This window comes from Melozone crissalis, unplaced genomic scaffold (genome assembly GCF_028551555.1).
Source record: "Melozone crissalis strain CALT ecotype California unplaced genomic scaffold, PUWL_Pcris_2 ptg000012l_1, whole genome shotgun sequence".
In the NCBI taxonomy this organism is placed as follows: domain Eukaryota; kingdom Metazoa; phylum Chordata; class Aves; order Passeriformes; family Passerellidae; genus Melozone; species Melozone crissalis.
The window spans coordinates 2,409,898-2,437,235 of NW_026535790.1; the positions used below are offsets into that span (position 1 = coordinate 2,409,898).

The 27,338-nt window shown below is 46.2% G+C and overlaps 1 protein-coding gene across 2 annotated transcripts in view; it reads left to right on the forward strand.

The window, feature by feature from the left end:
* Window positions 1–13,396: 13,396 nt before the first annotated feature.
* The window catches only part of ADCY9 (adenylate cyclase 9), an 83,996-nt gene continuing 70,054 nt past the window's right edge, over window positions 13,397–27,338 (forward strand). For both annotated transcript variants that reach the window (XM_054270648.1, XM_054270649.1), the window contains exon 1: window positions 13,397–15,261. In XM_054270648.1, coding sequence (XP_054126623.1) covers window positions 13,563–15,261 — 1,699 coding nt within the window. In that variant the 5' untranslated portion in view covers window positions 13,397–13,562. The remainder of the gene's footprint in view (window positions 15,262–27,338) is intronic.

Genomic DNA, 27,338 nt, shown 5'->3' on the forward strand with positions numbered 1-27,338 from the left:
CTCCACCACCTCAGCCCCTCGGTGGCATCTCTTGCAGCCATGAAAATATCCCACATCCAATCATTAGGAAAAGAATAAAAGCTTTTGGAAAGGTCTGCTGGGAGCTGGGGAGAGCCCTGGTGCTCTGCCTGCTGCACACTGGAGGTCCCCACCCAGTCTGTTTTCTGCTGTTCCCATGCATCCAATGCTGGGGCCAAACTCCTTCCAAACCTTGCCCCCCAAAACTCCCAGTGCTGCAATTTTAAGACCCCAATGGCTGTGAGATTTTTATGAAGCCACTCACTCTCTGTCCAGGTGGTGTCAAAGTTCTGCCCACCTGGCTGTCCATCACCGAGCTGGGGTTGTCACTCTCCCTGCTGGCAGCAGATGCCTGACTGGTTCAAGCTGCCATTTACAGCTTCTGGAGCAAACAAACCCCCCTTTCATGTAAGTCCCTCCTTTTTGGGTCTGTGGAACTTCATGCGGCCCCAAAAGCACCCTGGCTTGCACAGACCCCATAGCCCTTTGGCATCCCTTCCCAGGACAGGGTCTAGGCTCAGGCTTGGAGTTGGAAGAGTTGCAACATTAAGTTCAGGACATGTCAGACAGATATCTCCTGCCTCAAACCAGAGCACTGAGATCAGTTTGTGTCTGTGGAGAAACCCAAAATCAACACATTTTACCCAAAATGTGGAGGACACTGAACCAGGAAGGCAAGTAAAGCCATGTCCTGAAGAGTGTGCAGGGGCTTTGGGAGCACTTCCCTTGGCTGACACAAATGGAATCATGTGTTGGAGAAGCCATCTAAGTTCATCAAACCCAGCTGTTAATCCCAAACTGCCAAGGCCACCATCAAACCATGTTCCCCAGTGCCACATCCACACGTCTCCACGGGAGAAGGATTTGCAGACTGCAAAGGGGTTCAGACCCAGAACTGGGGTTTGCACATGAGGTTGGTGTTTCCTGGAGGAGACAGGGTGAAGGAAGGGGAGCAAGCCCACCTCTGGAGCTTCTGCCTTGGAAAAAGGAATGCCCAAAAGGACTGTCTGCTTGAGGGAGATGGGAAAAGCCTGGATATTGGCTCCAAGGGCTCACCACTTGCTTTAGTACACCTACATCATATTCAGGGCAAGCATCAGAGAAGCCAGGGCATCCTGGATTTCACTCCATGAGGTGTCCAGCAAATGTTACCCGTGAAAAACAGGGGGTGGTGGGCCAGGGCTTGGGGGTACCTCTAAGCAGAGCAGAGGCAGAGGGATGACAGGGTGCTCACACACTGCTGTCCCTGGCCAGGAGCTGCTGCAGCCCAGGCACCAACTTGGTGAATTCCCAGCAGTTATTCTATGGATGCCCAGCATGGACTGGAGCATTCAGCTCCTCCTTCTCCAACATGTTCATTAGTGGTCATTTAATTACAGGATGCAAAGATGAGCTGTTCCAAAATACTCATGTACCTGTGCAAAACTTGCACTTAGCAATTAGTGTTGCTAATGAGAGAGCGAGTCACCATATCAACAACAGGATAAATCCATCAGCCTCCTGGCAAACCTGCAATCCACCCTAACCCACATGGACTGCCCTGATCTGGAATTATCCCAGTTGCCTTTCGGGGCAGAAGGAAGGAAAATGGAATGTGAGTGAGATGGTGGCAAGTGGCAAATTCCTACCCATGGGAGAGACAAGAGGTCCAAAACCACCTGTGTTCTGTTGGTGGGAATGGGAAGAGGATGCTGGTGCCACCACCACTTCAGCTCCAGATCAAAATCCAGCAGCACAGGGAAGGCCCTTGCTTCCTTGTGACTTTCCAGTGCCATTGGCCTGGGGATGGAGGTTGGTGGGGCTGAGCATGCAGACCAAGCACTCCCAGGCAGGGAATGTGGCCGGCTGCTTCCTGGTGATTAATTGTTGTTAATATTAAATTCAGCACTTCTATGCAGGACACAGAAGTGCTCAGGCAGAAGCCCAGCTCCCATCCTACCTGTCATTAAAAAACATTGCAATTAAGCTCTTCTGGAAGGAAATACAAGTAAATGCATCCTATGCAAGTGGCTTCAGCTTTCCACAGACATCTGTGTCCCCTGTTTCCTCTTCGGCTGGCTGAGCTGCTGCTGTTTTCCCTCTTCCCATGACCCATACATTGCTTTTTCTCCTTAATCCTGCCCACAGCTCCCAAAGGCAAGGGCTGGAGAGGGAAGGAAAGGAGCCCCAGCTGCCTCTGACCCATTGCCACCAGTGGAAAGTTCATGTCAGCTGCAGCTGCAGCCCCAGCCCCAGCCAAAATCAAGGCTGTGCTCTGGGTATCTGCTCACCTAGTTGGATCCTGATGCTCTCTTTGGTCCTCTCCATGGGCAGAAATCCAAATGCTTCAGCAAGAGGAAGGTGTGCTACTGCCCCAGTATAAAGCATTTAACAAATTATTTCCACTTTGCAGCAGATCTAAATGGGATTTTCAGCAGCTGAGAGCTGCTCCTGTTTAGGTAAATGGTGACAGACTCAGCCAAATGCTCCAGGAGAGCCAGCCTGGCCTCCAACCCTGCAGGGCTTGGCACAGCCCAAGTTCTGTGGCAGAGCTGTGCCCACAAGCACAATCATGGCAAAGTTGAACAGGCTGGGGGGTTATTGCATCCCAGGACAGGGTTTTCCCATGGCATTGTCCCCATTTTTCTCCAGCTGTGATTCTTCACCTGGAAAAGGATGAGGCAAGATGTCAGAGGCTGGACATGGGGCAGGTGGTGATGGGTCAGCCTGAGCCAGAGGACACCTAGAGCAACTGGGGTGGCAGGGCCTGAAGGGACAACCTCTTCTGCCTCTGACCAACAGGACTGTGATGCAGCCAGAAATTGTGGTTAAAGCTTAGGGAATGCCAGGAGAGGCAGGTGGGAGTGACAGCCACTTACAGCCAAGTCTGCCAGGTCATTGTGTGGCCAGAGTCCCCATCAGGTCCCTAAAGCCTGGGAAAAGGCAAAAAACAAGATAAGACTTAGGGCAACAGAGCTGGAGATAAAAAGGGCCAGTGAGATAAAAATAAACCTGGTGTCAAGGACAATACCAGTGCCAGGAATAATACATTGAAAATATTGGACCTGGGGGGATAAAGATCATGTGAAAGGTGTCCTGAGTGCTAAAGCTGGCTCTCCAGAGCCACAAAGGATGCTGGCAGAATCACAGAGGGTCAGGATGGATGGGCAGGGCAAAGGGGCACCAGGTGTGCCTTAATTTGGGCAGATCTGGGGCTCTGGCAGCCACAGGGCCTGGCCAGATGCAGGTCTGGGATGTGAGGAATGTGGTGCTGAGTGGCAAAGAGTGGTGACAACAGTGCCCAGAGCAGCCTGAGGCTCTGGCCACATCCCTGGGCTCTGCTGATGCAGCTGAGCAGGGAAGGTTTTGCTGGGATCATGGTGCTGATGAACACAGGGGTTTTCCCCTGTTGCTTGCAAACATCGTCATCACGTACATAAACTCAAAATGCCAAAATGTGAGTCAGCCCAATGGCAGTTTGGCTCCTGCACCAACAGCCTGATAAATGGTGGAACCAGAGCTTGCAGAGGGGATTTATTCCTGTTTTGGGGGTTCAAAAAAGTTCTTTCATGGCAGGTAAAATATACTGCTGAGATAGAAAAGAAAAAAAAATCAAAATTAAAAAAAAATTATAAACCAGGTTTTTTTTCCCTAATTAGTTGCTCTCTATTGATGAGAAGAAACCTTTCAGTCTCAGGTAGTGGTCAAACATACTTTTTTTAGAGAGGAAAGAAATGCAGACAGTATTTGCATGTGAGCCATAGATTCAAATTTTATGAAGGTAGGGCTTTTTTCAATATTTGCTGAATAAGTTTTGTGGCCCAGTGCTGTGATCCAGCATAACAAAAGGTCCTATTCACACAAGGGAGCAGATCTGAGACCACCTCATGAATCTTAATTCCTGAATTTCTCAGGTTTTTTTTTTCAAACATGAAGGATCCCAATGAGCCGATTATGCAGACCTTGATATAATGCCTTTTTTTTAAATTAAAAATGCTATAGTTTAAACTCTGCTCTGTAAACAGTCTGGCCTTCACTTCTATCTCCAGGTGTCAATAATCCCATGAGGGTCAGCAGAACCAACCACAGATATAAAGTTGAGTGTGTGTGAAAAGTGTCTGCAGGATTGAGGCCAGCGATTGCAAAACAGTTTAAACTATAATCCTCCATTTTCATTAGTTTCTTGAAAAACTTCTGCTGTGGGCTTGAAATCCTTCCTGTTTTGCTGAGCCAAAGGTGATTTTTCTCCCCAGCAGTCTGAGCACAAACCTTCCCGCTGGTTTTATGCTGTCAGGCTTCAAAACTCACATTTCCCACTAAGGACATTCTGCCCTTTTCATGGAGAGAGCTTGACATTGACATCTATCATGTAAACAAAGCTAATTAAAGACAGTTATTACTTGCTAGACATAAAAGTCTTCCAACCCCACAGTCCCGTAGATTTGGCTGCTTTTGGTAAGTGAAGCTCTCCCTATTCTGCAGAAACACTGAATACATTTCCAGCCTAAGAGGTTTCTTCCGCCTTGTAACTCTTTATTTTCTGTAAGATTTGGGGCCTATAAAAGGGACTTCTTTCAGTCCATGGTGTTTGCCACGTCCTTGCCTTGAGATGCAGGAGGATGGAGCAGCCCAGACCATCCCTGCCGTCAGCTCCAACAGGCACTGGGAGCATCCTTCATTCCTGTGTGTTCATTTTTCAGCCTAATATATAATTTAAATAAGACCTCAGCCCAAAAATTCTACATCTGCATTTCTCCTAGGACACTGAGCAGGGCAGAGGTGGTGGGCTCCAGGCAGTGGCCACCTGAAGCTCTGTTCTGTTGGAGAAAGAAACATCCTCCCACTAATCTATCACTGCCTTTTTGGAGGAAAATGAAAGCAGCAACTCTGTGTTGCTGAAGTTTCCATGGTTAGAGAAGCACAACTGCTCACAGGGACAGAGGTGGGCTGTGGGCTGCTTTGCACTCAGACTGAGGTTAGGAAGATGATAATCTCTCCAAGAGCCCTGCCCACATTTCTGGCTTGGAAGAAGGAGTTTGAGGCTGTAGCAAAGTGATGGACTTGGTGCCTCCTGGTCTGAGCAGCGCAGCTGGAGGGGTGAGACAGGGCAGGAGGGAAAATCAGATAAAAACCCAAACATCTCCACTCAAAGCGTGTCTAAAGCAGTCCATGGGACTTGGCTGTGAACTGAACTCAATGAAAAAAAGGAAGCAAGAGATCCAGATGAAGGGCAAATTCTTTATTAAGAGCTTAAATGGTCCAAATAAAAAATCAAACATGGCAATAGTTATTTGAGTTGTAATAGAATGACCTAATGAATATGTGTTACAACTGAAAGAGGAATAGAATATTTTCTCTGCTCTTCAACAGAGATAAAGCTGAGGAAGGAATGGATGATGAAAGAGGATAAATGAACAGACAGGAAAAAGCCACTTTGAACAATCAGTCTGCTTCTGAGCCCCCAGTTCCCTGGTGCATGGCTGGAGCCTTTTCTCTTTCTGTGGCCACATGGCTCTGCCTCCCAAAATCACTGCAGAATTGTGGAAAATCCTTCAGCTGAAGATGGTGGGATACCTTACTTTAATATTTTCAGCCAGGCTTCAGCTTTGCAGCTTATTCAAGAACAGGTTCTCCAGGCACCCAGGAATTTAACATTAATAACAGATGCTTTGACTGACTATGTAAGACATACAATGAGTTGGTTTGGTTTTTTGTTTGGACTGAAGAAATACTGAGAGGCAATTTCAACTCCTGTTTTTGTTTTCCAAGTGTTCTAGAAATTAATTTCCCAAATAAATAGACAAGATGTGAGGCAGTTTTAGGCATGAGATCACACATAGTAGTACCATCATTACCAAGATCCCTTTGGTGAATAACTCATCTCACTAAATCTACCAAGCAATCTGAGCAGTTCTCACAGGTAAAATAATGCAGAGCTTCTGGAAGCTGCAGTCTGGAGGAAACCTTTGGTGGGAATTGCTGGAGAGGGATTTTCCCTGACTGTTCCACTGAGTTTAACGTGTGCCACAAAGCACAGGGCTGTGATTTTGCCTATTGATGGTGGCTGTTGGTTGTCCCATTCACACAACTCAAGGAGATTCCTGGTTTATAAAAGGATTAGGGCCCATTCCTAAATCCTGGTGCCATTAGGCAATAAATGCTGGATTGTAGCATTTCTCCCTCTGTGACCTCTCATGGGGCTCTATGTGCCACCTTGTCCTGCTCCCCAGCTCCCCCTTTTAATGGACATTTGCTGTGTTTTCAGTTCTCAGAACCACTATTCCCCTTCCCTGTGCAAGCAAGCATTCCCTCTTACCTCTGACAAAATGTATTTATGTACTTGTCTCATCTACAACCAGCAGGACCCAGTCCTGAGTGACTTCACACTGTATTTCCACAACACATCACAACTGTCAGGGCAGAACCACAGGTAAAAATTCCTGGAGGATGTGACAACCACCTCTGCCAAAGTGTTATGTTTTAGTGTTCTCAGCAACATTTTCTTCTTTTGTTTCCTCTGGAAACAGAACAAGGCACATGGCACAAACATGCATTCATGCTCAGTTTTAAACATGAGTTTTTGGAAGGTGTTTGCTTTCACATTCAACCTGGTCTAGTGGAAGGGGGTTGGAAAGAGATGATCTTTAAACTCCCTTCCAAGCCAAACCATTCCATGATTGTCTGATTCTATAAATTGCCCTGTGTGAATCTTTCTTGTTTCATCCAAGTCTCAATCCTACCACAACAAAAAATTGAAGTAACAACTGGTTGCTGTGTTTGTAGACCAAAGTGAACTTTCTCCAAGCTTGAGAACACAAAAGTGTGTAGAAATTGTCTTAAATACAAACTAAAAATCGATTTCATAGTTTCTCAGTGCCTTCCACTTCATACTTGTCACAACATGGCTAAGTTGCTGAGATATATCTGCTTTACTGAAGGAGTAAAGGTCATGTATCTTTCTGGATGTCACCAGAGCTGCAGGCACACAGGTGAAGTTCTAGGTATAGGTAAGAAGAACGTTCACTTCAACCCTTTGGGGAAAAAAAAGTGCACCAGAAATCCAATATTATTTAGTTTGGTTATTTTTTAACAAAATGTTGGCACCCACAGGGCAGAATAAGAGATTTGTGGCTAAAATAGAGCCAGGGAAAGAGCAAGTGAATCTATTCAGGGATACAGTTGGGAACATTGTGCTTGGATCAGACAGCAATGGCTCTCACCAGATCCATTCCCAGCTCAGCCGTGCCTGGGGTCACCTTTCCATCAGGGATCAACCAAGACCAGGGATCAGGTCACAGAAATGCCCCAGCAATTCTCTTCTTCCCAGAAATCTAAATTTAAAAAGGGTCTAGTGCACACATAGCAAATGTTTCACAAAGTTTGATGGTGTGTAATTGCTTGTGGCACATGCAATTCCTCAGCTGGGGTTTTCTGTGGATTTGCAGTAGGTCTTCCTCCCAAAGCTGCAGTGTGTGCACAATCCTGTAATTACACCTATAAATCCTCACCCCACCTCTTTCAACTAAATATAAAACATGTTTCAATTTGCAAAAATGGTAAAATTGTGTGTTGCAACCTTCACACCTGTTGCAGAAACGACAAATTTTTCAAGTATCTACAGTTTCCTCCATGGTACTGCAGGAAAATCCTGTGCCAAGGATCACATCTTGTCTGCCCATGGTTTGAAAGCAGTTACTGATTTTTGCCTGCCCATTGGAATGGCTTTTCCTTGTGGAAAATAGAGCCAGTTCAGACACACTTAATGGAAGCACCAGTTTGCTTGGATTGAGAAGAACATGGCACCATCCTGCAGCATGCAGGAAAGGAAAACCAGGAGCACCCATGGGAAGGGGGCACCCCAGTGCTGCTGGACAAGGGGGTGCTTTTGTAGGATGCCAAATACCACAGATCCTCATTTGCAAGAGAAAAAACTGCAGAGTTTGAGAAAGGCAGATCGAGTGAATTCACATTTTCCTCATTCTTCTACTTCTTGTCCTGACTTGGAGCCACAGAAAATCTTCCCTCATTTGTATCACGGAGGACTATTTTTATGTGCCTTTTCACTGCCTTCCACCTACTCATGAAGTCCTGCTGATGACTTTAGTGTCATTTCCCACTATTTGACTGCAGCTCTTGGTCATTTCCCCAGGTTTTTTGCTGTTTTATGCTGTGTTATAAAATGGAGTTACCTCATGGCAGCAGGACTGACTCAGCTCTACCTTGGGAATGCTGGTAGCTGATCTCCAGTCAGTGTTTTAGAGATTCTACCATGTTTTCTTGCCATTATTTCCTAATGGCTTAAGATTTTGCTTCAGTTTGGTTATAGCCTGTTTTTTGTCTGCCTAATTCCTGAGCATGTCCTGAGAAACTGCAAGCAGGTGGAGTGGGAGCTTGATGCTGGGCTGGGCTAGGTGACATCAATGACTGCCACTTGTACAGTCCTTCTCTTGCTCTTTAATCCTTGGGACTCCCACATCCCCACAGTTCCACTCACAGCAACAATAACACTCCTATTTTGAATAAGAAAGTGCCTTTTTACTTCCCCCTTTTTTTTTTTTTTAAGCAGCAGAGTGCCATGGAAGTCCCTGCCCTGAGCGTTTGTAGCTATAAAAGCATGTCAGATGTGGCTGTATTTGCAGACAACAGTGGCACTTCCTCTCTTAGGAAATGGAGCAAGTTTCTATTTTGGGCTGTGCTGACTCAAGGCTGAGGTACCCAAGCTGATTCAGCAGCTGGGCAAGTGAGGAGAACTTCTGGTTATGAATGAAATGAGCAATAAATTTAAGTTTGTCTTCATCTTAAAGAAATGTGTATTTGAGTGAAGCCACCTCCTGGTGGCAGACATTTTGTCAGATCAGTGGAATTTTCTGCACTGCTTTTGGCAAAAAGACCACTCCAATGAGCCAACCATAAAGCCTGCAAGTAAAATCCTGGTCCCAGAGGAGTCAGAGATTTCCACTCATCCAGACTGGGATTCATCCTCTCTCTTGAGTCACATAAAAAGATCTTCTACTGCTTACTTGCTTATTTAATCTGTGCATCTCATCTGGGATATGAAATCCTCTCAGTGATATGAATAAATTGAACAGCAATTTCAGAAGGATGAAAATAGAGAACACAAAACCAACCAGGGCACTGCAAGGAGGTGAGAATGCCCCACCCATTTACTCAGCTTCTGTGGGTTCATATGGAACAGATGTCAAAGTAACCCTTGTCCTCTTCTGCTATGGAATAATGAAATAAACATTGTGATACTTTATAATTTTTAAAACCATGAAGGAGTAACAGTGTTTCACAATATTTGTCAAGGTTTACCTGTTAGTCTGTGAAAAGAAGCCAGAAGATTTGTTGAGTTTTGGTTTTCCTAAATGAGATCTTTCACCTGGAGGCTTCCAGGATTCAAAACAAAACTTACAATGATTGCTGTGCATGTCAGTAAGGATGAAGACACAGAAGTTTGTCAGAAAGTGAGATCTTTCTGTTTATTAAGAGAAGATAGCATGACATGGGGCATCTGAGCTGTCTCCCTTGAGCCCCCTTCTGTCTGTGGATGGTCCAAACAGGTTTTAACATACTTGCCTCCATCTTTGTGCTGTTTCCAGGCAGGATCAATAATCCCCACAGTCCTCACCCATGGCATCCATGATGCCTGTTCCTTCAGGCTGCAAGTTCTTCCTTTGACTGCACACAACAAAAACTGCAAACTTTCAAAGGCCATTCCTCCTCCCCAGCCCCAGCAGCCCCTCTGGCATTAAGGCAGGCTGTTGTTGCAGCCAGCCATGTTCTCCTGCCTCCTGAAGGCGGTTTGTGAAGTCTAAAAAAGCATCATGTGGGCTGTCACATTTCAGAAGCCCCTAAATAGCTTTGCATGCCTCCATCAGATAAGCAGTCAAGTACAATATTATGAATGTCAAACAACAGCTCATCATTACAGCTGACAAAGCTTGTTCCTCTGAGAGGGGAAGTAAATACAGTTCCATAGACTAAATGAGTATTTAGTGGCTTGAAGTTAAAAGAACTCTGCAAGGAGGATTTGCATTTGCCCAGCTATTGCTCTGTGAATTATTTCCTCTAACTAATTTTCCTCTGAGAAAGGAAAGCAGTCCCAGAGTATTTTGGAAGGGTGGTCAGTGTTCTCCACAGGGAAGCAGCACAACCAAGTCCAGAATGAAGCCAGGACTCGGGATCCAGCCTGCATGGAGGATCCCAGCTCTACAGGATGGCTCATTTTGGTGGCTAAGAAAGTGATCCAGAGGAAACATCCCCCTTAAAGGATGGCACAGACATGACCCACCCAGGTGCTGCCTTAGGGACACGCTGGCTGTTACATCCCTCTGGATAAAAACAAATCACAAGGTGGTGGTGGTGAGGAAATAACAAATACAACCTCAAACCACTTCTTGTTCTCTAAAACAAATCTCAGTCACACTTAAAATGAATCCAAGCATCACTGGTGTTTGTGGTTTTCTGCTTCATGCATTTAATCTGCTACTTGAATTCAACAGAGAAAAATGTACACAATAAAAGCAAAGTGAAATCAAAAATTCAGTGTTTCAGGAGACAGCACGAGATCTGTCCCAGCCAGAGCTAATGAAATTGAAGAGAGCTGTTCCTTGACTGCACATGCAGGATGTTTCCATGGACAGGGGAAGTTGGGGAGTGTTGGTGGCTGTTCCACCCAAAAGATCAAGTGGAGGAGCAGGATGGGAGCCTGCAGGTTAAAAGTTTAATGGGAGCTCCTTGGGGGAGCAAGGATTCTGCACAACCCTGAAACCCCCATGTGAAGGAGGGTCTGACAAGTCAGATGTCTCCTTCCATCCCATCTCCCTCCTTCAAACCCATAAACAAAAGCTGGGAAAGAGGAACTATTTTATCAGTGGAGATCAAAAGCTGTCTCTGACCAGTAGCCAGACAAAATTTGGCATCATGTGGGTGACTCAGTGAAAACTTGTGATGTAGCCAGTATCTTTGATGTGATTCTGTTTATTCTAAGAACATACAAAGTACCACTTTATGGAGCCCAGGGGAACAAGACAAAAAAACTATGCTGGAATTTCTGTACCTCTTAAATCTCTAAGTTCAAATCACCCAACATAAATCTTACAGGTTTGCATAAGAAAAAAATAAAAACACTGGTAGTTTTACCCTAAATTCTCTACCAATGAGGTAAAAAACTTTTTTTCTTTTCCCACCATGCCTTTGAATCCTTGGAAACTGTTGCACTTCTTTATTCCGGCAGATTAAATAAATTCATCATCCTGTATGAAGTAAGAATGTAACTTAAAGTATATTTAGATGAATCAATAAAAAGGCTGGAAAGAAGTTTTAGTAAATTTATCAATTAATAGTCAAGCCCAGGAGGCCATCCTGCCTTTCTGCTCTGTCAGCTCAGGGATTTCTCTCTTCCCAACAGTGTTTATGTAAGAGCTGCATGGTAAGCAGCACTCCCTATAAAATATTGATCAGCTGAGCCATTAGCTGGAATTCAAGAGACAACTATGTCACAGCAAAACCAGAACAATTATTGCTATTAACTGGAATTTTTGGAGATTAGTTTGATATTTGAGCATGTCAGGAAATACAAATTTCTTCTAAACAATAACACTAGGAACATATGTTACAGCATGGTTACAGGACATCTTTACAAAGGAAATGGAAAATAGGGCAGGTTTCAATTTCAGTAATGGTGTGGCCACAGATTTTCTATTACTATTTTTGAAAAAGAGTACAGAGAGTCATAGATCATTATGGCTGGAAAAGACCTCCAAGGCCATTGAGTCCAACCTTTGACCCAATACTACTGTGCCCACCAAACCATATTGTGAAGTACCACATCCACTTGTTTTCTGAACACTTCCAGGGATGGTGACTCCACCACTGCCATGGGCACCTTGTGCCAGTGACTGCCTTTCCAGTGAAGAATTGTTCCCAATATCTGATCTGAACCGGTCTTGGCACAACTTGAGGCTGTTTCATCCTGTCCCTGTTCCCTGGGAGCAGAACCCAACTCTTACCCAGCTGTCCCCTCCTGTCAGGAGCTGTGCAGAGCCACAAGGTCCCCCCTGAGCCTCCTTTTCTCCAGGCTGAGCCCCTTCCCAGCTCCCTCAGCCCCTCCTGGTGCTCCTGACGCATCCCAGAACACTCTCCAGCCCCTCAATGTCTGTCTTGTCTTGAGAGGCCAAAAACTCACCCCGGGATTGGAGGTGCCCCAGCACAGGGGATGGTCACTGCCCTGCTCCCGTGGCCACAATGTCACTATTATTACATTAGCGCCATTGGCTTTCTTTTACGGGATGCTGGGCTCTTCAGAGGAGAAGGGACTGCAGGAGGAAGGGCGGCTGGAGTGAAGCGCTTCTCTGGGGAAGGCTCACTTGAAATAAAGTAAATGGGATTCAGGGAAGGAGAAGCCACAGCAGGAAGAACTGGGGCTGGAGCTGAGGGGGATGAGGTGGGACCAACATGGGAACATCACCTGCGAGCAAGAGTGAGGGATGCAGAGCTAGGGAGAGGAGAGGGAGCTCTAGCACCAGCAGAGAGAAGCCCGGTGAAGAAGGAAAGCCACGGTCCATCTGCGAGGAGAGATAATGAAACCGAGGGAGCGGTGCAGGCGAGATAGCGTCAGCCATAAACAAGCGGAGAACGAGGAGAAAAATAACCCAGCGAGTTTGCAGCGGGGCTCGGGCTGAATTGTTTGGTGAAGTGCGTGTTGTCTGCGCATGGCAAATGTCAGCCGGTGGGGAGGGCGGTGGCGGGGGCAGCCCGGGAACCCCGGCGCTCGGCCCCGCGGACTGTCCCCGCTAAGGTGCCGCCCGGCTCCCGCCACCTTCGCTGTCCCGTCCCTGCCTCACGGAGAGCGCCATCGACATCACGCCCGTCCCTGTCTGAGGGGACGGTCCCCGCTGCTGCCCGCGACCCTCGCACTGAGGCGGGAAGTGTGTGTTTGTGTGTAGGGGGGGGGCGCGCTCCCGCCGCGCCGCCGCGCCCAATTGGCCAGCGGGGGCGCGCTCCCGCAGCCCCCCCGAACCCCCCCCCGCGCCGTGAGGAAGATGGTGGCGGCCGCTTGAGCGCGTCCCCGCGCTCCCCTTCCTCCCCTCAGACGGGCGGGCGGGCGGAGCAGAGGAGAGTGGCTGCTGCTGCCGTCCCGGCTGGGCGGGCGGCTGAGGGCGGGAGGCGGCCCCTCGTCGGCGGCCGTGCGGGGAGGAAGCGGCGGGCAGCTGCAGCCGACATGGAGGAGCGGTCCCCTCCCGGCGGGGGCCCGACGTCCCCCCCGCGGGGCTGAGCCAGCGGCCCGCCCGCCCCGCGCCTCGGGAGGGCTGCGGGGGAGCGGGGCCAGCGGCGGGCGGCGGCAGCCCCGGCCCGGCTCGGCCCAGAGAGGGGACTATGCGGGGCTGCCCCGGCGCGCAGTGTGCGGAGCCCGGCGAGCGGCCGATCGCCGCGGCGCTGCCCGGCCGCCCCTACGCGGCGGGGACCGGAGGAGACTAGAGGCGACTCTGCGAGGAGCCCGGTGGCTTCGGCAACCCCAGAGACCCAAGTCCGGCGCGGGCTCTTGAGGAGGAATTGACAACATGGCTTCCCCACCGCACCAGCAGCTGCTGCATCACCACAGCACCGAGGTGAGCTGCGACTCCAGCGGGGACAGCAACAGCGTGACGGTGAAAATCAACCCCAAGCAGCACCAGGGCTGCACCTCTTCCAAGCACTGCAAGTACAGCATCTCCTCCAGCTGCAGCTCGGGGGAGTCGGGGGGCGCCCGCCGAGCCGGCGGAGCGGGCGGCACTGGCTCCGGCCTCCGCCGGCAGAAGAAGCTGCCGCAGCTCTTCGAGAGGGCCTCTTCCAAGTGGTGGAACCCCAAGTTCGACTCCAACAACCTGGAGGAGGCTTGCATGGAGAGATGCTTCCCGCAGACGCAGCGCAGGTTTCGCTATGCCCTCTTCTACATTGGCGTGGCCTGTCTGCTCTGGGGCATCTACTTCGGCATACACATGAGAGAGAAACAGATTGTTTTCATGGTGCCGGCTCTGTGCTTCCTCCTGGTATGTGTAGCTTTTTTTGTGTTCACTTTCACTAAGACTTATGCCCGCCATTACGTATGGACTTCGCTGATACTCACCCTCCTGGTGTTTGCTCTGACCCTCGCTCCGCAGTTCCAGGCTCTGAAGCCTGTCTCAGGAAGTGGTGACATGTCCAACCGGACTCTCCCGGCAGATCCCACGGACACTTGTCTTTCTCAAGTGGGCAGTTTTTCTATGTGTATTGAAGTGCTCTTGTTGCTTTACACAGTGATGCACTTACCCCTGTATTTAAGCTTGTTCCTGGGACTGTCGTACTCGGTCCTCTTCGAGACCTTTGGTTATCACTTCCGTGATGAGAACTGTTTCACACCTCTGGGAGCTGGTGCGGTTTACTGGGAGCTGTTGAGTAAAGCCTTCCTGCACATCTGCATCCACGCCATCGGTATTCATTTATTTATCATGTCCGAAGTCAGATCAAGAAGCACATTCCTGAAAGTGGGGCAATCCATCATGCATGGAAAAGACTTGGAAGTGGAAAAAGCCCTGAAAGAGAGGATGATTCATTCTGTTATGCCAAGAATAATAGCCGATGACTTAATGAAGCAGGGGGATGATGAAAGTGAAAACTCCATCAAACGTCATTCCACCTCAAGCCCCAAAAACAGGAAGAAGAAGCCCTCCATACAGAAAACCCCCATAATATTCCGTCCTTTTAAAATGCAGCAGATCGAGCAAGTGAGCATTTTGTTCGCAGATATCGTCGGCTTCACGAAAATGAGCGCCAACAAATCAGCCCACGCCCTGGTGGGACTCCTGAATGACCTCTTTGGACGCTTTGACCGTCTGTGTGAGGACACTAAATGTGAGAAGATCAGCACTTTGGGAGACTGTTACTACTGCGTGGCCGGCTGCCCTGAGCCCCGGGCAGACCATGCCTACTGCTGCATCGAGATGGGCTTGGGGATGATCAAAGCCATCGAGCAGTTCTGCCAGGAGAAGAAAGAAATGGTGAACATGAGAGTCGGTGTTCACACCGGGACAGTCCTGTGTGGCATCTTAGGCATGAGGAGGTTCAAGTTCGATGTGTGGTCCAACGATGTCAATTTGGCCAATCTGATGGAGCAGCTTGGGGTGGCTGGCAAGGTCCATATTTCGGAAGCTACTGCCAAATATTTGGATGATCGCTATGAAATGGAGGATGGCAAGGTGGTTGAGCGCGTCGGTCAGAGCGTGGTAGCCGACCAGTTAAAAGGTACGTGCTTTTATTTTGTGCTTGTTTTTCTTTTGTGAGGGAACAGAGTTGCCCCAGTGCCTGCTCTGTGCTTGCTGACCGTGTTTTACATTTAACTCGGTGTGCTGACGATCACAGACACCGGGGGAATTACAGGATAAAAGATGCCAGGAGATAAGCGTGAAAGATCATCTGTGGTACTCAACATAGGCTTTGAAACTCAGCGCTCCTTCTGAGAGTGTTGCCTTGCAGGGAGGAGAAGGTTCATGTGTTTGCTGTCTGCGAGAGGTTTTTGTTTTACTGTTGTGTGTCATCCTTTAATTCTGTAAGTAAACTTGTTAATTGACTTCATGTGCCATACAGAGAGCATATGTGTTTTGCAAAATTATGTATATATCTGTGAAAAGGTTTTTTTGGCATCAGGAGAGTTGGGACTGAGAAGGCATTTGGGAAAAATGACAGCTGGATTCACAGAAAGAAATGAGCACTGTAGATTTGGCAGTTTGATATGGCAAGTTGTTGCAGTTTGGAGTTAGGCTGGAAAAAGTTACTCAGGTGGCTCAGTGAGCTGGCAGATGCTCTCATTTCTGCAGCTCAAGGGATCTGGGGATGAAATGGCAAATTTGCCTTTTGGAGAAGAAAATGAAGGATCCTTCAGTTCCCCTTGGTCAAAAGTATGATTTTCATTTTTTCACAATGTTCATTTTGAAGGGAAACTCCTGGCTGCTTTCTAGCAGCGCTTAGAGGCGTGTGCGGAGGGTTGTACGAGCTGAGGATTTAATTGTCCCTTTTGTCAAAGCTGTGTCTCTCCAGTGCCCTGCCTTTGTCTCACAGAGAGATTGTTGTCTGCAGTGCTCCCAGCCCAAGGTGGGGAGCAGATGGATCTAAATGGGAGTGGAATATGTAACGAGCCCTGGCATGGCCTGTGAGTTCATTTGTTCTGCTTACAAAAGCACCCGTTTTGATGAAGTAACCTGGAAAACTGAGCGGAAGAACCCGAAGGAGTCATAAACTGGCATAGTGATGGAGGAAGGAGATATTTGTGGCAACAAACACAAAAGGAGGCCGGGATGGTGGTGGAAAGGTCAGTGAGTAAGGACGTGGGGACAGCACTGCAGAGCAGTGGTGGCAGTGGCAGCTGCTTGCCCCTGGCAGGTGCTTGTTTTGATGTGACACAAAAACTTATTTTTGGTGAGCGAGCTGTCTGCCTGCATAGGGCGGTGGGGCTGCAGCAGGAGCCTCCCAGGCAGCAGCGACATCGGCTGTGACATTGCTGCCTGCGAGCCACGGGGCTCAAGCAGATGTGTGTCCCTGGGCTTCGGCTTTCTGCTGAGCTTCTAAAAATACCGATTCAGTGAATTTCTTTGGGAAGTGTTGACACTGATGGATTTCAGTGGGAGTGTGCTTTCAAGAAAGCAGCATAAGATGTAACCTCGTTGTTACTCTAAGATGAATTTTGCTGTTCTAATGGAAATAGATTGAACAGGTTGTAGAGGAACAGCCCTGTGATATTTCCCCCTTCCATGTACCTTTACAGCCAAATGCAGTGTGAGGACTGTGTTGTAGCTACAAATAAAAAATTCAATATTTTTGCTGCATTTATTACTGTTCTCAATATTAATCCCAAACTGACATGAATTTAGCTGTGGAGACTGCTCCTAAATATTCTTATTTATTTGTTTATATTTTCTAGGAGATCACAAGAGCACTGTGTAGAGCAATTATACCACATGCCAGCAGTGGGTTTTTCATGGTCTTTCTCAGACTTCTGTTCTGTCCTTGGTTGCCATTTATCACGAGAGGGCACAGGCTGCTCTGCCTCCTCAGTACAGAGGTTTGGATTTTGCAGCTCTGAATGCCTTTCACAGCTCCTGCTTCAGCCAGGGTACTACAGATGGACAAACTGACATGCAGTCTAGATAAGGTGAAATTTGCTTTGTAAACTGACATTTAATGGTCTCTTCTTACCCTGAAATGTAGCTACGAAAGCAGCTGGAGCATGTGGTAAGAATTACTTTAACAAGGAATATGGGTTGGGCTTTGCTTTTTCCCCATTTCCCTTCTGTATTTTTTTTTGTAGAGCTGTAATCAGCTGCCATTTCTTACCAATGTCTTATGCAGTTAGAAATACACACAGTCTCTGATTTTTATAAGCCAAGCAGACCTTTGCCATGACTTTGCCCTTAGCCACAGGTTTGTAGCACACCTAACTCTGTTCCCTCCCTGCCCAGACCCTCAGGGGATGTGGTAGTTAGTGGGTGCTTCAGAGCTGCCCATTTTTCCTGTTTCCTCGGAACTTTGTTCTGCAGCCAGATTACTCAGCTTATAGGTAAATGCCATCAGGGGAAAAACACATCAAAGCCAATGATAAAAGCCATCAAACAGCAGTGCCAGGGGCTGGTGTGCAGCATCTGCTGCAGGGGAGGGTTTTGTTAGGGAGCAGCTCTGAGATTTAATAAGGAAAACTGAGATTTCACCTCTTAATTAATTGATCTCTGCCAAGCACCTGCTCAGTTCTGTGAATGGAGGTGGTGTTAGGAAGCTTTGCTTTACTGTTTTCCCTGAAAATCTGTTGATAGTAGCAATAGAGAAGAGGAAGTTTGTAGTGGTTGTTTAATTATCTCATACCCTGTACTCTCTTCAAGTATAAAAGTGCTGTACAGATAGCACACATAAGCTTTGTTTCCCTACCAGTACTTCAATTCTCAGCTTCCTTTCAACCTTTGATATCTTAATTATATCCTATTTTTGATGCTGTATGTCTAGTGTATTATCTCTTAATTGTCTGAGCTGCAGCAGCCGTAGCTATCTTTGAGGCTGAGTCAACAGGAGCAAGTAAACTCTTCAAAGAGCAGAAGTAGGAGGTGCTGAGCACACCATGTCCACGTTCTGCACACTTCAAGACTTGCACCTAACACTGCTCCTGGAGGAGCTCTTGGAACAAAAGCCCCTCTGTGGCTGGAGCATGCCAGGCTGCTCCTTTGGCTGGGTTCACCCCCAAGGAATCCAGGTACAGCTCTCCAGGGTGTGGGGGAATCACTTGGGCAAACTGCTTCAAAACCCTGCTCCCCATTCCCTTGGAAATACTCAGCTTCATGTGCTCCAAGTTGTCCTAGTGCTGCTCTTCCTGGTTTTGGAGATGAGGCAAAACTCAATTTCTTTCTGGAATCTTAGGATGGGAATATCTTTTCTTCCTCCTTTGCTTCCTTGGCTCCTTAGTGCAAGCAGGGAGGCCCTGGTGTGTTCCCTCCAGTTTCTGACTTTGGAATTAAATAGATGGTGTCTAGAAGAAATGAACAAGGAGAGCTTACCAGTGATGCCTTGCAAAAAATTTTGCCTATTTCTGACTGCTCTGTGTTTTAAGATTCCTTAGACCCCTGTTTTCACAGTACCTGATCCCCTTGGATGTGAAGGGAGCGTAGGAGAGCAGCTTTGCAGTGAATTTTTGAGATCCACAGATAAACCCCAGCCATCAGTCCAATTATATCTTCCATAATAATTTTCCTGTAGGATTTGAGACAATCCACTTTTTCTGTTTTCTTGCAGAGCTTCCTAGCAAATAAATTTATTGAGGATTATGAGATTCTGAGAGTCACATAACACAGGTTAATGTGTCCCTTTTGAGCTCTGGAGGCAGAGATCTCTTGGGATAGAAAAACTTCTGCTTATGGAAATATTTTTGTTTTGCTCTGTTCTTCTTGGTTGTTTGCATTTCTCTTTCTTGTTGCTTGGGAGGTCACAATATTGCTATTTACCAGCCAGCAACTCTTCCAGAAATATCAGGGTCACTGGCATCTTGTTTTCTGAGTGCTCAAAATAAGCATGTTGGGGCAAGAATGCTTTCTCTGTGTTTATAGGGCATAGCACAGCAGAACCAAGATTTCATTTGGGGCCTCTCTGTGTGCACTGATACCCAAAATAATTCCCAAACTTTCTGCAGCCAGACATCTCCTTGTTAAGTTTGCCTCAAGGAGTGGCTTTATTGCTGTACTCCTGTTAGAAGCTCTTGATAATACAGCCACACTTTTCTCTCTGATTTTATCCCTTATTTCATCGTGGAGAAAATGCTGAGGGATTGTTGTGCTCTGTGTCACCTGGCTGAGGCAGGGCTGGTGGCACAGGGAAGGGTGGCTTTCACTGCACTTACTGCAGGAGCACCCACCAGGTCACCTGTGGCCAGCAGCTCCTGATAGAGCTTTTCAAAGATCTCCCCCTGATGTGCTGCTTTCACTGTTCTCTGTGTTTCTTTTAATATTTACTAATAATTTAAAATATTTCTTTAGTAATAAGTAAATTGGTTATAAAAATCACCATTTTGCTCAATGGTGAAACCTTTTAGTCCATGAATAAATAGCCTGGCTCTTTTCAGGGTGGCAGCCTGTGAGACAGGGGATGCTTTTCCCATGGCACATGGGCTGCAGCTCTGCTTGGTGACTTGGTACTCCACTGCTGCTTCATGTTTGGCTTGCAGGGAGCAGGACATGGGTGTCGGGTCAGGTTATGAAGAGAAATCATTGAATTTTTCTTCCCTTCCTCCCCTCTGCAGCCAGTTAGGGAAGAGCACCCCTGACAAGCACTGGAGCCTGCCCTGCCTGCCCTGACTCCCTGTCCTTTACCAGCACTGGGCACAGAGAGAACCTGTAGCTGTCATGTGCTTCTGGAAGTTCAGAGGTAGATGAAAGATCAGATGAAAGTTTTCCTTGGCCTTTTGAGCCCAGCCTGCTCAATGGTGAAACCTTTTAGCCCATAAATAAATAGCCTGGCTGTTTTTGGGATGGCAGCCTGTGAGCCAGGGGTTGCTTTTCCCATGGCACATGGGCTGCAGCTCTGCTTGGTGACTTGATACTCCACTGCTGCTTCATGTTTGGGCTGCAGGGAACATGGCAGGGGTGTTCCTGAAAGACAAAATCTTGGGTGAAGTTATGAAGAGAAATCATTGAATTTTTTTCTTCCCCTCTGCATCCGGTCAGGGGAGAGCACCCCTGACAAGCACAAGTCTGTCCTGACTCCCTGGCCTTTACCAGCACTGGGCACAGAGAGAACCTGTAGCTGTCATGTGCTTCTGGAAGTTCAGAGGTAGATGAAGGATCAGATGAAAGTTTTCCTTGGCCTTTTGAGCCCAGCCTGCTCTATGGTGAAACCTTTTAGTCCATGAATAAATAGCCTGGCTCTTTTCAGGGTGGCAGCCTGTGAGCCAGGGGATGCTTTTCCCATGGCACATGGGCTGCAGCTCTGCTTGGTGACTTGATACTCCACTGCTGCTTCATGTTTGGCTTGCAGGGAGCAGGACATGGGTGTTCCTGAAAGACAAAAATCTTGGTCAGTTATGAAGAGAAATAATTGAATTTTTTTCCTCCCCTTTGCAGCCGGTCAGGGGAGACCTTAAAACGAGCCCTGGAGTCTGCCCTACCTGCCCTGACTCCCTGGCATTTACCAGCACTGTGCACAGAGAGAACCTGTAGCTGTCATGTGCTTCTGGAAGTTCAGAGGTAGATGAAAGATCAGATGAAAGTTTTCCTTGGCTTTTTGAGGCCAGCCTGCTGGGCACAGTGTAAATCTAGAAGGCTTGTGCTTGTGCCAGCAGGATGGCTCTGCAGAGAGCTCTGCAGATTCAGCTTTGCTCTGGGGCTAAGGGCAGCTTTAGTCCTTAACAAGTGAAGGTTTTGGAGTCAATGAGGGGGTTAAGGTGCTTGCATTGTTTCTTGCCAGCTGCTGTGCAGGTCTTTTTGTTCAATTTCTGGTTTCATCATGTTCTATAAAAGTAAGTCTTTAGATACAGGCTTTTTATATTTATTGAGCTGGCTTGTGACACACTGATTCTGGATTTCATGTGTTCTGATACTGATCTGATGATCAGGCCAAAGTAGACAGAACAAATGTCCATTTTTAAAAAAGTGGTAATTAGGTAAGCATGTGTATATATTTCTGCTTTCCCACAAACAGAATTTTAAGTGCTGCTCATGATAGAAAATTGTAGTGACCAGTCAGTTTATCAGTTTTACATAATCTGACCTATTAACTGTTGTTGAGGTAGTGAGGGTCATGGTTTTATGTGTGACATAAAGTAGGGAACCTCATGTTGTGAGGTTCATGATTTTATGCATGACAGCGAAAATAAAATATCATACACAGGTTGACTTCACTCCTGTATTTCAAAAATAGAAAGTATTCAGTGACAGATAAAGAATAATAATTAGAGGTAATTTGCACAAAGGCATATTGCCAGGGAGAAGCAAATTCTACATTGATTTAACATTTTGACATGATCTGTAATTTCACCATGTAATAGCATAAAGAAAAGGAGGTAAATAGTGACTGTAGTTGCTCAACCTGGTTCTTGTCAAGTCTTCACTGTCTGAAGATGTCTTTCACAGCTATAAACAAAAGAAAGAACTCAGTAGGAAAACCTAGTGAAAACTGAACTTTCCAAATATGACTTGATGAAATGACAGAACTTTTTCTCTAAGTAAGCCTGAGTTTGTGTGCAGGTACTGCCAGACCTGGACAGGAAGGTCACAATTTCTCCAAATTTTGAGGAAGATTTTTTTTTATTTGCTCATAGTTTTATTTGTGCAAAACAAAGTAGAAAAATCTCTCCATTAAAAATAGTCACACTTCAGCTGCTTTTATTATTTAAGGTAAACTTGGATGTTGGCATTTGAGGCTTTGAGTTTTGATAAGTGGTTTACAGGCTAATTTGCTGGATGCAGTGAAAAATAATTTCTAAGCATAGTTAGAGCTCATGTAAGGTTCTTCACTTTGAAGGGGATGGAGCATAACCATACACTTTGTTTAACAACATGGGCTCTGGTTTCAATTTCTCATGTCCTGACACTAGTTAATCAATAAGTCAATGCAATACTGAGGGTCTGGTTGTCAGGTGTTGCAGCTCTGCCTGTTTAAACCCTTTAGCCTTGAACACTGTGGGGTGAAGGAACACTTTGAACAGACCCTAAAACATTTACAACATTTACTGAAGTGAGCATGGCCACAGTGGAGCTTCAGTTTAGAAATCTCAGGTCCTGGGAGGGACAGTGTGGCTTTGGCTGCATCCTTGATCATCTACAGTCTTTGACCTGTATTTCTGCCTTTGGCTACCCCACATCTGGGTGCATGGTGTACACAGGTACCCTACCAATTGCAAATCTGAGTTTTCTTCTCCTGTTTACATCAGAAAATCTTGAGAGGTAGGGAACTGTCGAAATGCGAGAGATCGCCGTTTTTGAATGAAAGCCTTGACATGGTGCTTTTGGGGGAAAAAGATTGATGGAAAAGACAAAACAAAGTCAAAGACATATAATTTATATTCATCTTCTGTCGTGAGGAGGATGCATTATTTGAATGGGTTGTTTAAAGCTCTTCTTGCAGTTATTTCACAATATGTACCTCACTTCTGCTGGTTGGCAAAGAATATGAGAATTTACATTCACCAGTTTTAAAGTACAATATCACTGGATTTCAATTTGCTGCAGATTGTCCTGGAATATTATTAAAATGAGGAAATTAGAATTATTTCTGACCATCTACAGTTTGTGTGTAAGCTCTGTGTCTTGATCCTGGATCACAAGCTCCCTCCATCCATCCTGGCTCTGTAAGGAGAGACAGCCATTCCTCTTTCTGTTACAGCTGACACTTGAAAATTCTCTGCTATTTTTAGATGATTCTCAATCTAATTTCTGTCCTTTGAAAAGAAAGGAAGAAAAATAAATTCCTAGCCTTTAAATTTTAAACTTCCAGTGGGAGTTGCTTTTGCAGAGAAGCCAGCTAGTCAATATAGTCTCATTAACACATTTTAACAGGTTCTGTTATGTAAGTTTGCATTATTGTGATGGCTCTTTCATAGGTTTGGAGGGAATTGTTGGAACTCAATTTAAAGAGGAGCCATGCAGGGTTTGAAAGTGTAGCTGCTTGCTTCCAAGTAATAATTTGTGAAAATATAAAGTGGCAGTTGGAAGAGAAGCCTAAATTGGGGATGTACCATGGAATTACAGCTCGTTCTTTCCTCAGAGGTCGTGTTTGGGCACGGCTTCTGTCTCAGGCAGCAGCACAGATTTGGCTGGTGAGGTGGTTCTGGGGAGGCATTTCTCAGTATTGGACTACCCCAGAAATCTTTACTGCCCTTTCAAGCCAAATTGTTTCCACCAAATTAATATTCTCTTTCATTTGTCCCCCCAAATGTTTTAACCTTGAGCAATAAGCCTGCTTTGAGGGATTGGTATTTTTTCATGGTTCTGAAATTTCTTTGTGGAAGAACAACATGTTCTAGATATATTTCTTCAGCTAACATCCCTCAGGATCAAAATCTCCTTCTCAACTGCTTGTAAATTTTTTGAGTTTGTATTCGCTACAGTAACTTACTGTGGGAATTCTTGGCAAACCATGTAAATAACGATTATATTGCAAGTCTTTATTTCACTGATAGCACTTAATGTTCCTCTTGTTGCACGTATAAAACTGTTGCCTTCAACTTGACTTGATAAATTTAGAAATCACGTTGCTGTCATAAACTAGCATTACTTCTAAAATCTCTCCAAAATTGGCGCAGTCCAGAAGAACTGGCTGAATAAAGTCCACTAGAGCTTGGTGATGGGATCTTTCCTTCTGCCTGCCTGCTTAATGTGTGTGGGAACATGCAAACAAAGGAAAAGTAACATCTTGATCATCTGCTCATGAAAGAGAAGTTTGCTTCCTTTTGGTGGGTTTTTTCCCCCTTCAGCTGAAGTTAACTCAAATCTGCACAGGCTGGAATTCCCATAGAACCTGCTGGGTACATGATTCCATAAAGCACAGGTCCTGCCACTGCAATGGGGACAAAGGGGCTGGGCAGAAAAGAGCCCAAAAGCATCCAAATCCAGCTGTCTCTGTTTGTAAAGGCTTAATTTCCTTCCAGTGTTACTGATTTTTAGGCCTTGATGGGAAGGTCTTCAAAACAGAGGGGGAAAAGTGGAAAGCAAAACTAGCTGATAAACAGTACCATTGATATTAACAATTATTTGTATGTTTGAAGGGGCAAAGTTGTTGTAGTTTGACTGTGTTTAACTGCACAATAAGGTAAAAAAACACTGAAAACCCTCAGCAACACCCACCTCATAAAAAAAGGTAAAGTCTATAATTGAAATAAAACATGCTATGAAACATTGACACAGACCACAGGAAATGTATGAAAACTTCTTCTGATGTTGGATGCTTAATTCTTGAAGTTCATTAGATAAATGAGGATGTTTGAGTCAGAAGTGGGATATTTTCAGTGTTTAAATGTGCAGCTTTGCTGTTTGACTCAGATGCACGTGCCTGAGAGAGAGAGCAGAAGTTAATTTCTGTTTGTGCTGTTTTCAGATGACCTCCCTGGGAAGCTTTTTCATAGGTGCTTCCAGTAGTTCTTGGAATCAAATCTTTGCTTCTTTAACTGGTGTTTAGTGGCCATTTGAAGTGTGTCCTGTAGGTACTGAGTGTCTCTAACCTCTGACCGACTTGGACGAGCGAGCTGCAGATAAATCTCCTGGAATTGCTCAGGGCCTGACAGGAGTGGTGCTACAGGCAGGATGTCATGAGGAAATGTTCCTCTATAAGGGCATTATTTGCAAAGAGACCAGGTACAACATCAGCTCCAAATTTCCTTTGTTTAGACAGCATGATGCTTGGGAAAAGCTGTTCCAGCAGGTCTGAGCTCAGTTTGTGCTTAGAGAAGAAGTGGCCACAGGCTTCCAGGGCAGGGATGGGGACCCTGTGGTGTCACACACTGTGACTGTGCACCAGCAGATAACCAGGCTTTGGTCCAAGGCTTTTCCAGCTTTTCCCATCTATTTCCAGATTTTAACACTTGGTTTTTATTTGGAGTGGGTCCAGAGGAGGCCACTGAGTTGATTAGAGAGATGGAGTACCTCTCCTGTGAGGAAATGCTGAGGGAATGGGGCATGTTCAGCCTGAGAAGAGAAGGCTTTGGGTGACCTGGTGGTTTTCCAGTACCTGAAGGGAGCTGACAAGAAACACGAAAAGAGGTTATTTACAAGGGTCTGGAGGGACAAGACAAGGATTGCTGGAGGGCAGGGATGGTGGGATATTGGGCATTAGGAATTGTTCCCTGTGAGGGTGGGCAGGCCCTGGCACAGGGTGCCCAGAGCAGCTGTGGCTGCCCCTGCATCCCTGGCAGTGCCCAATGCCAGGCTGGGCAGGGCTGGGAGCAGCCTGGGACAGTGGGAGGTGTCCCTGCCATGGCAGGGGTGGCACTGGATGGTGTAAGGTCCTTCCAACCCAAACCATTCCATGATTCTGGGCAGTTGTTTGCATCTGTCTGACTCCCTGTTTGGGACTGACCTTGCTGGTAAAATCCATGTTATGAAAGAGATTCTCTCTCATGCACATATTACTAATGAGACAATATGAGTAGTATTTAATGTTTCACTTGGTGCTTGGCAATGTGGCATCATCTAGAAGCAGAGAGTGTTCTTAAAAGTACAACGTGAGGATGAGAAAATTTATTATAAGTTGTTTCATAATTCCAATAAACTGTTGAAGAGAAACATACACACCCTGTGCCTCACCCGAGGTTCTGGAATCCTTGATGATCAGCAACTGCATTTTTCTGCTGAGAATGTTAAAGTAACATATATGTCTTTGGTTATGAAACATCACTGCTGCTGGAAATTTCTGTGGATACAGAAATAAACAAAAGGTCTGTTAGTCTTCACTGAAGTCATATTTTCTTACCTGTGTCAGATGCTTTAATTTGATATTTGATGATAATTTTCTGCAAATAAGTCCGAAAATCTTACATAAAGGTGTTGAGTTCATAGCATTGTGGAATGATTTGGGTTGGAAGGGATCTTGAAGATCATCTAGTTCTGCTTCCCTACCTTGGGTGGGGACACCTTCCACTGTCCCAGGCTGCTCCCAGCCCTGCCCAGCCTGGCCTTGGGCACTGCCAGGGATCCAGGGGCAGCCACAGCTGCTCTGGGCACCCTGTGCCAGGGCCTGCCCACCCTCACAGGGAACAATACCTAATTCCCAATATCCCATCCATCCCTGCCCTCTGGCAGTGGGAGCCATTCCCCCTTCTCCTGTCACTCTCTCTTTCCCCATGTATATGTGTATATATAGCATTTCAGCAACTATGTGCACCCTTAGAATGTTTTTTATATGAAAATGATCTGAGTTGTTGCTGCAGTCTGTTATTTCTCCAGAATCAGATGCTTGGATCGTGTTTAGTCAGCTTGGAAAACGTGTTTAATTCTTGTAGCATGAATGGCTGTGTGTTCATGAACTGGGTGACACTAATTACTAAAATTTTGCTTGGCTCTGTTTAGTAGGGAGCATCACAGAATTTACCTGTTAGCAGTGCAAGGTGTGTTCAGCACATCAAGAATGGCATTTTTAAGTGTGAAGGCAGAGGATCCTGACAGGAAGGTGCTGTTTCTGAGCCCTGGGATGATCCTTTTGCTTTGCTGCTTATCCCTGCTCAGAGATAGAGCCAGTTTGGCCATGGCTGTTTGCTGATCAGGAGTCAGGAATGATTTTGTGTCCATAATGGGGTACTGAAAGTGAATCACAGCATAAGGGAGGCATTTTTATCAGGCACAGTGTTTTCTGTGTGTTCTAAAAAACGCGTGCGTGATGTGGCTATATTTAAAATGGAGTACATCTGTTATGCATTTCATTCTTTCCAAGATTTCAGGAGGTGACAAAGTTGGAATTTGTCTTAAAATTCAGATTAAAATTTTGTTTTTCCAAGTTAGGAGATTTGCCTGCTTGGCTTCCATCCTCACCAGTGCTTCTTTGAAGCAGTGTATTTGCAGAGCACTTAAAGAAAAGGTATTAGTTATGTATTTTGGGATTTAGGTTGTGATGGGAGTTGTATGATCCTAATATCAGCCCCAGCCAAGCGTGCAGCCAGGAGGGTCATAAATCACTGTGAGCTGTGCTGCTGCTGTAATGGAGTGGGATTGTGCTGACGGGGCATTATTTGTGTGCCTCATTTGGAGCAAAGGATTTGTTAATTCTTGTGCTGCTTATTAGTGCAGGACTTGGAACATGCCCCACCAGTGTTTGGGGCAGCTTTTGAAACACCAAATCCTCCGAATTCAAATGGCACTTGTTGAAGT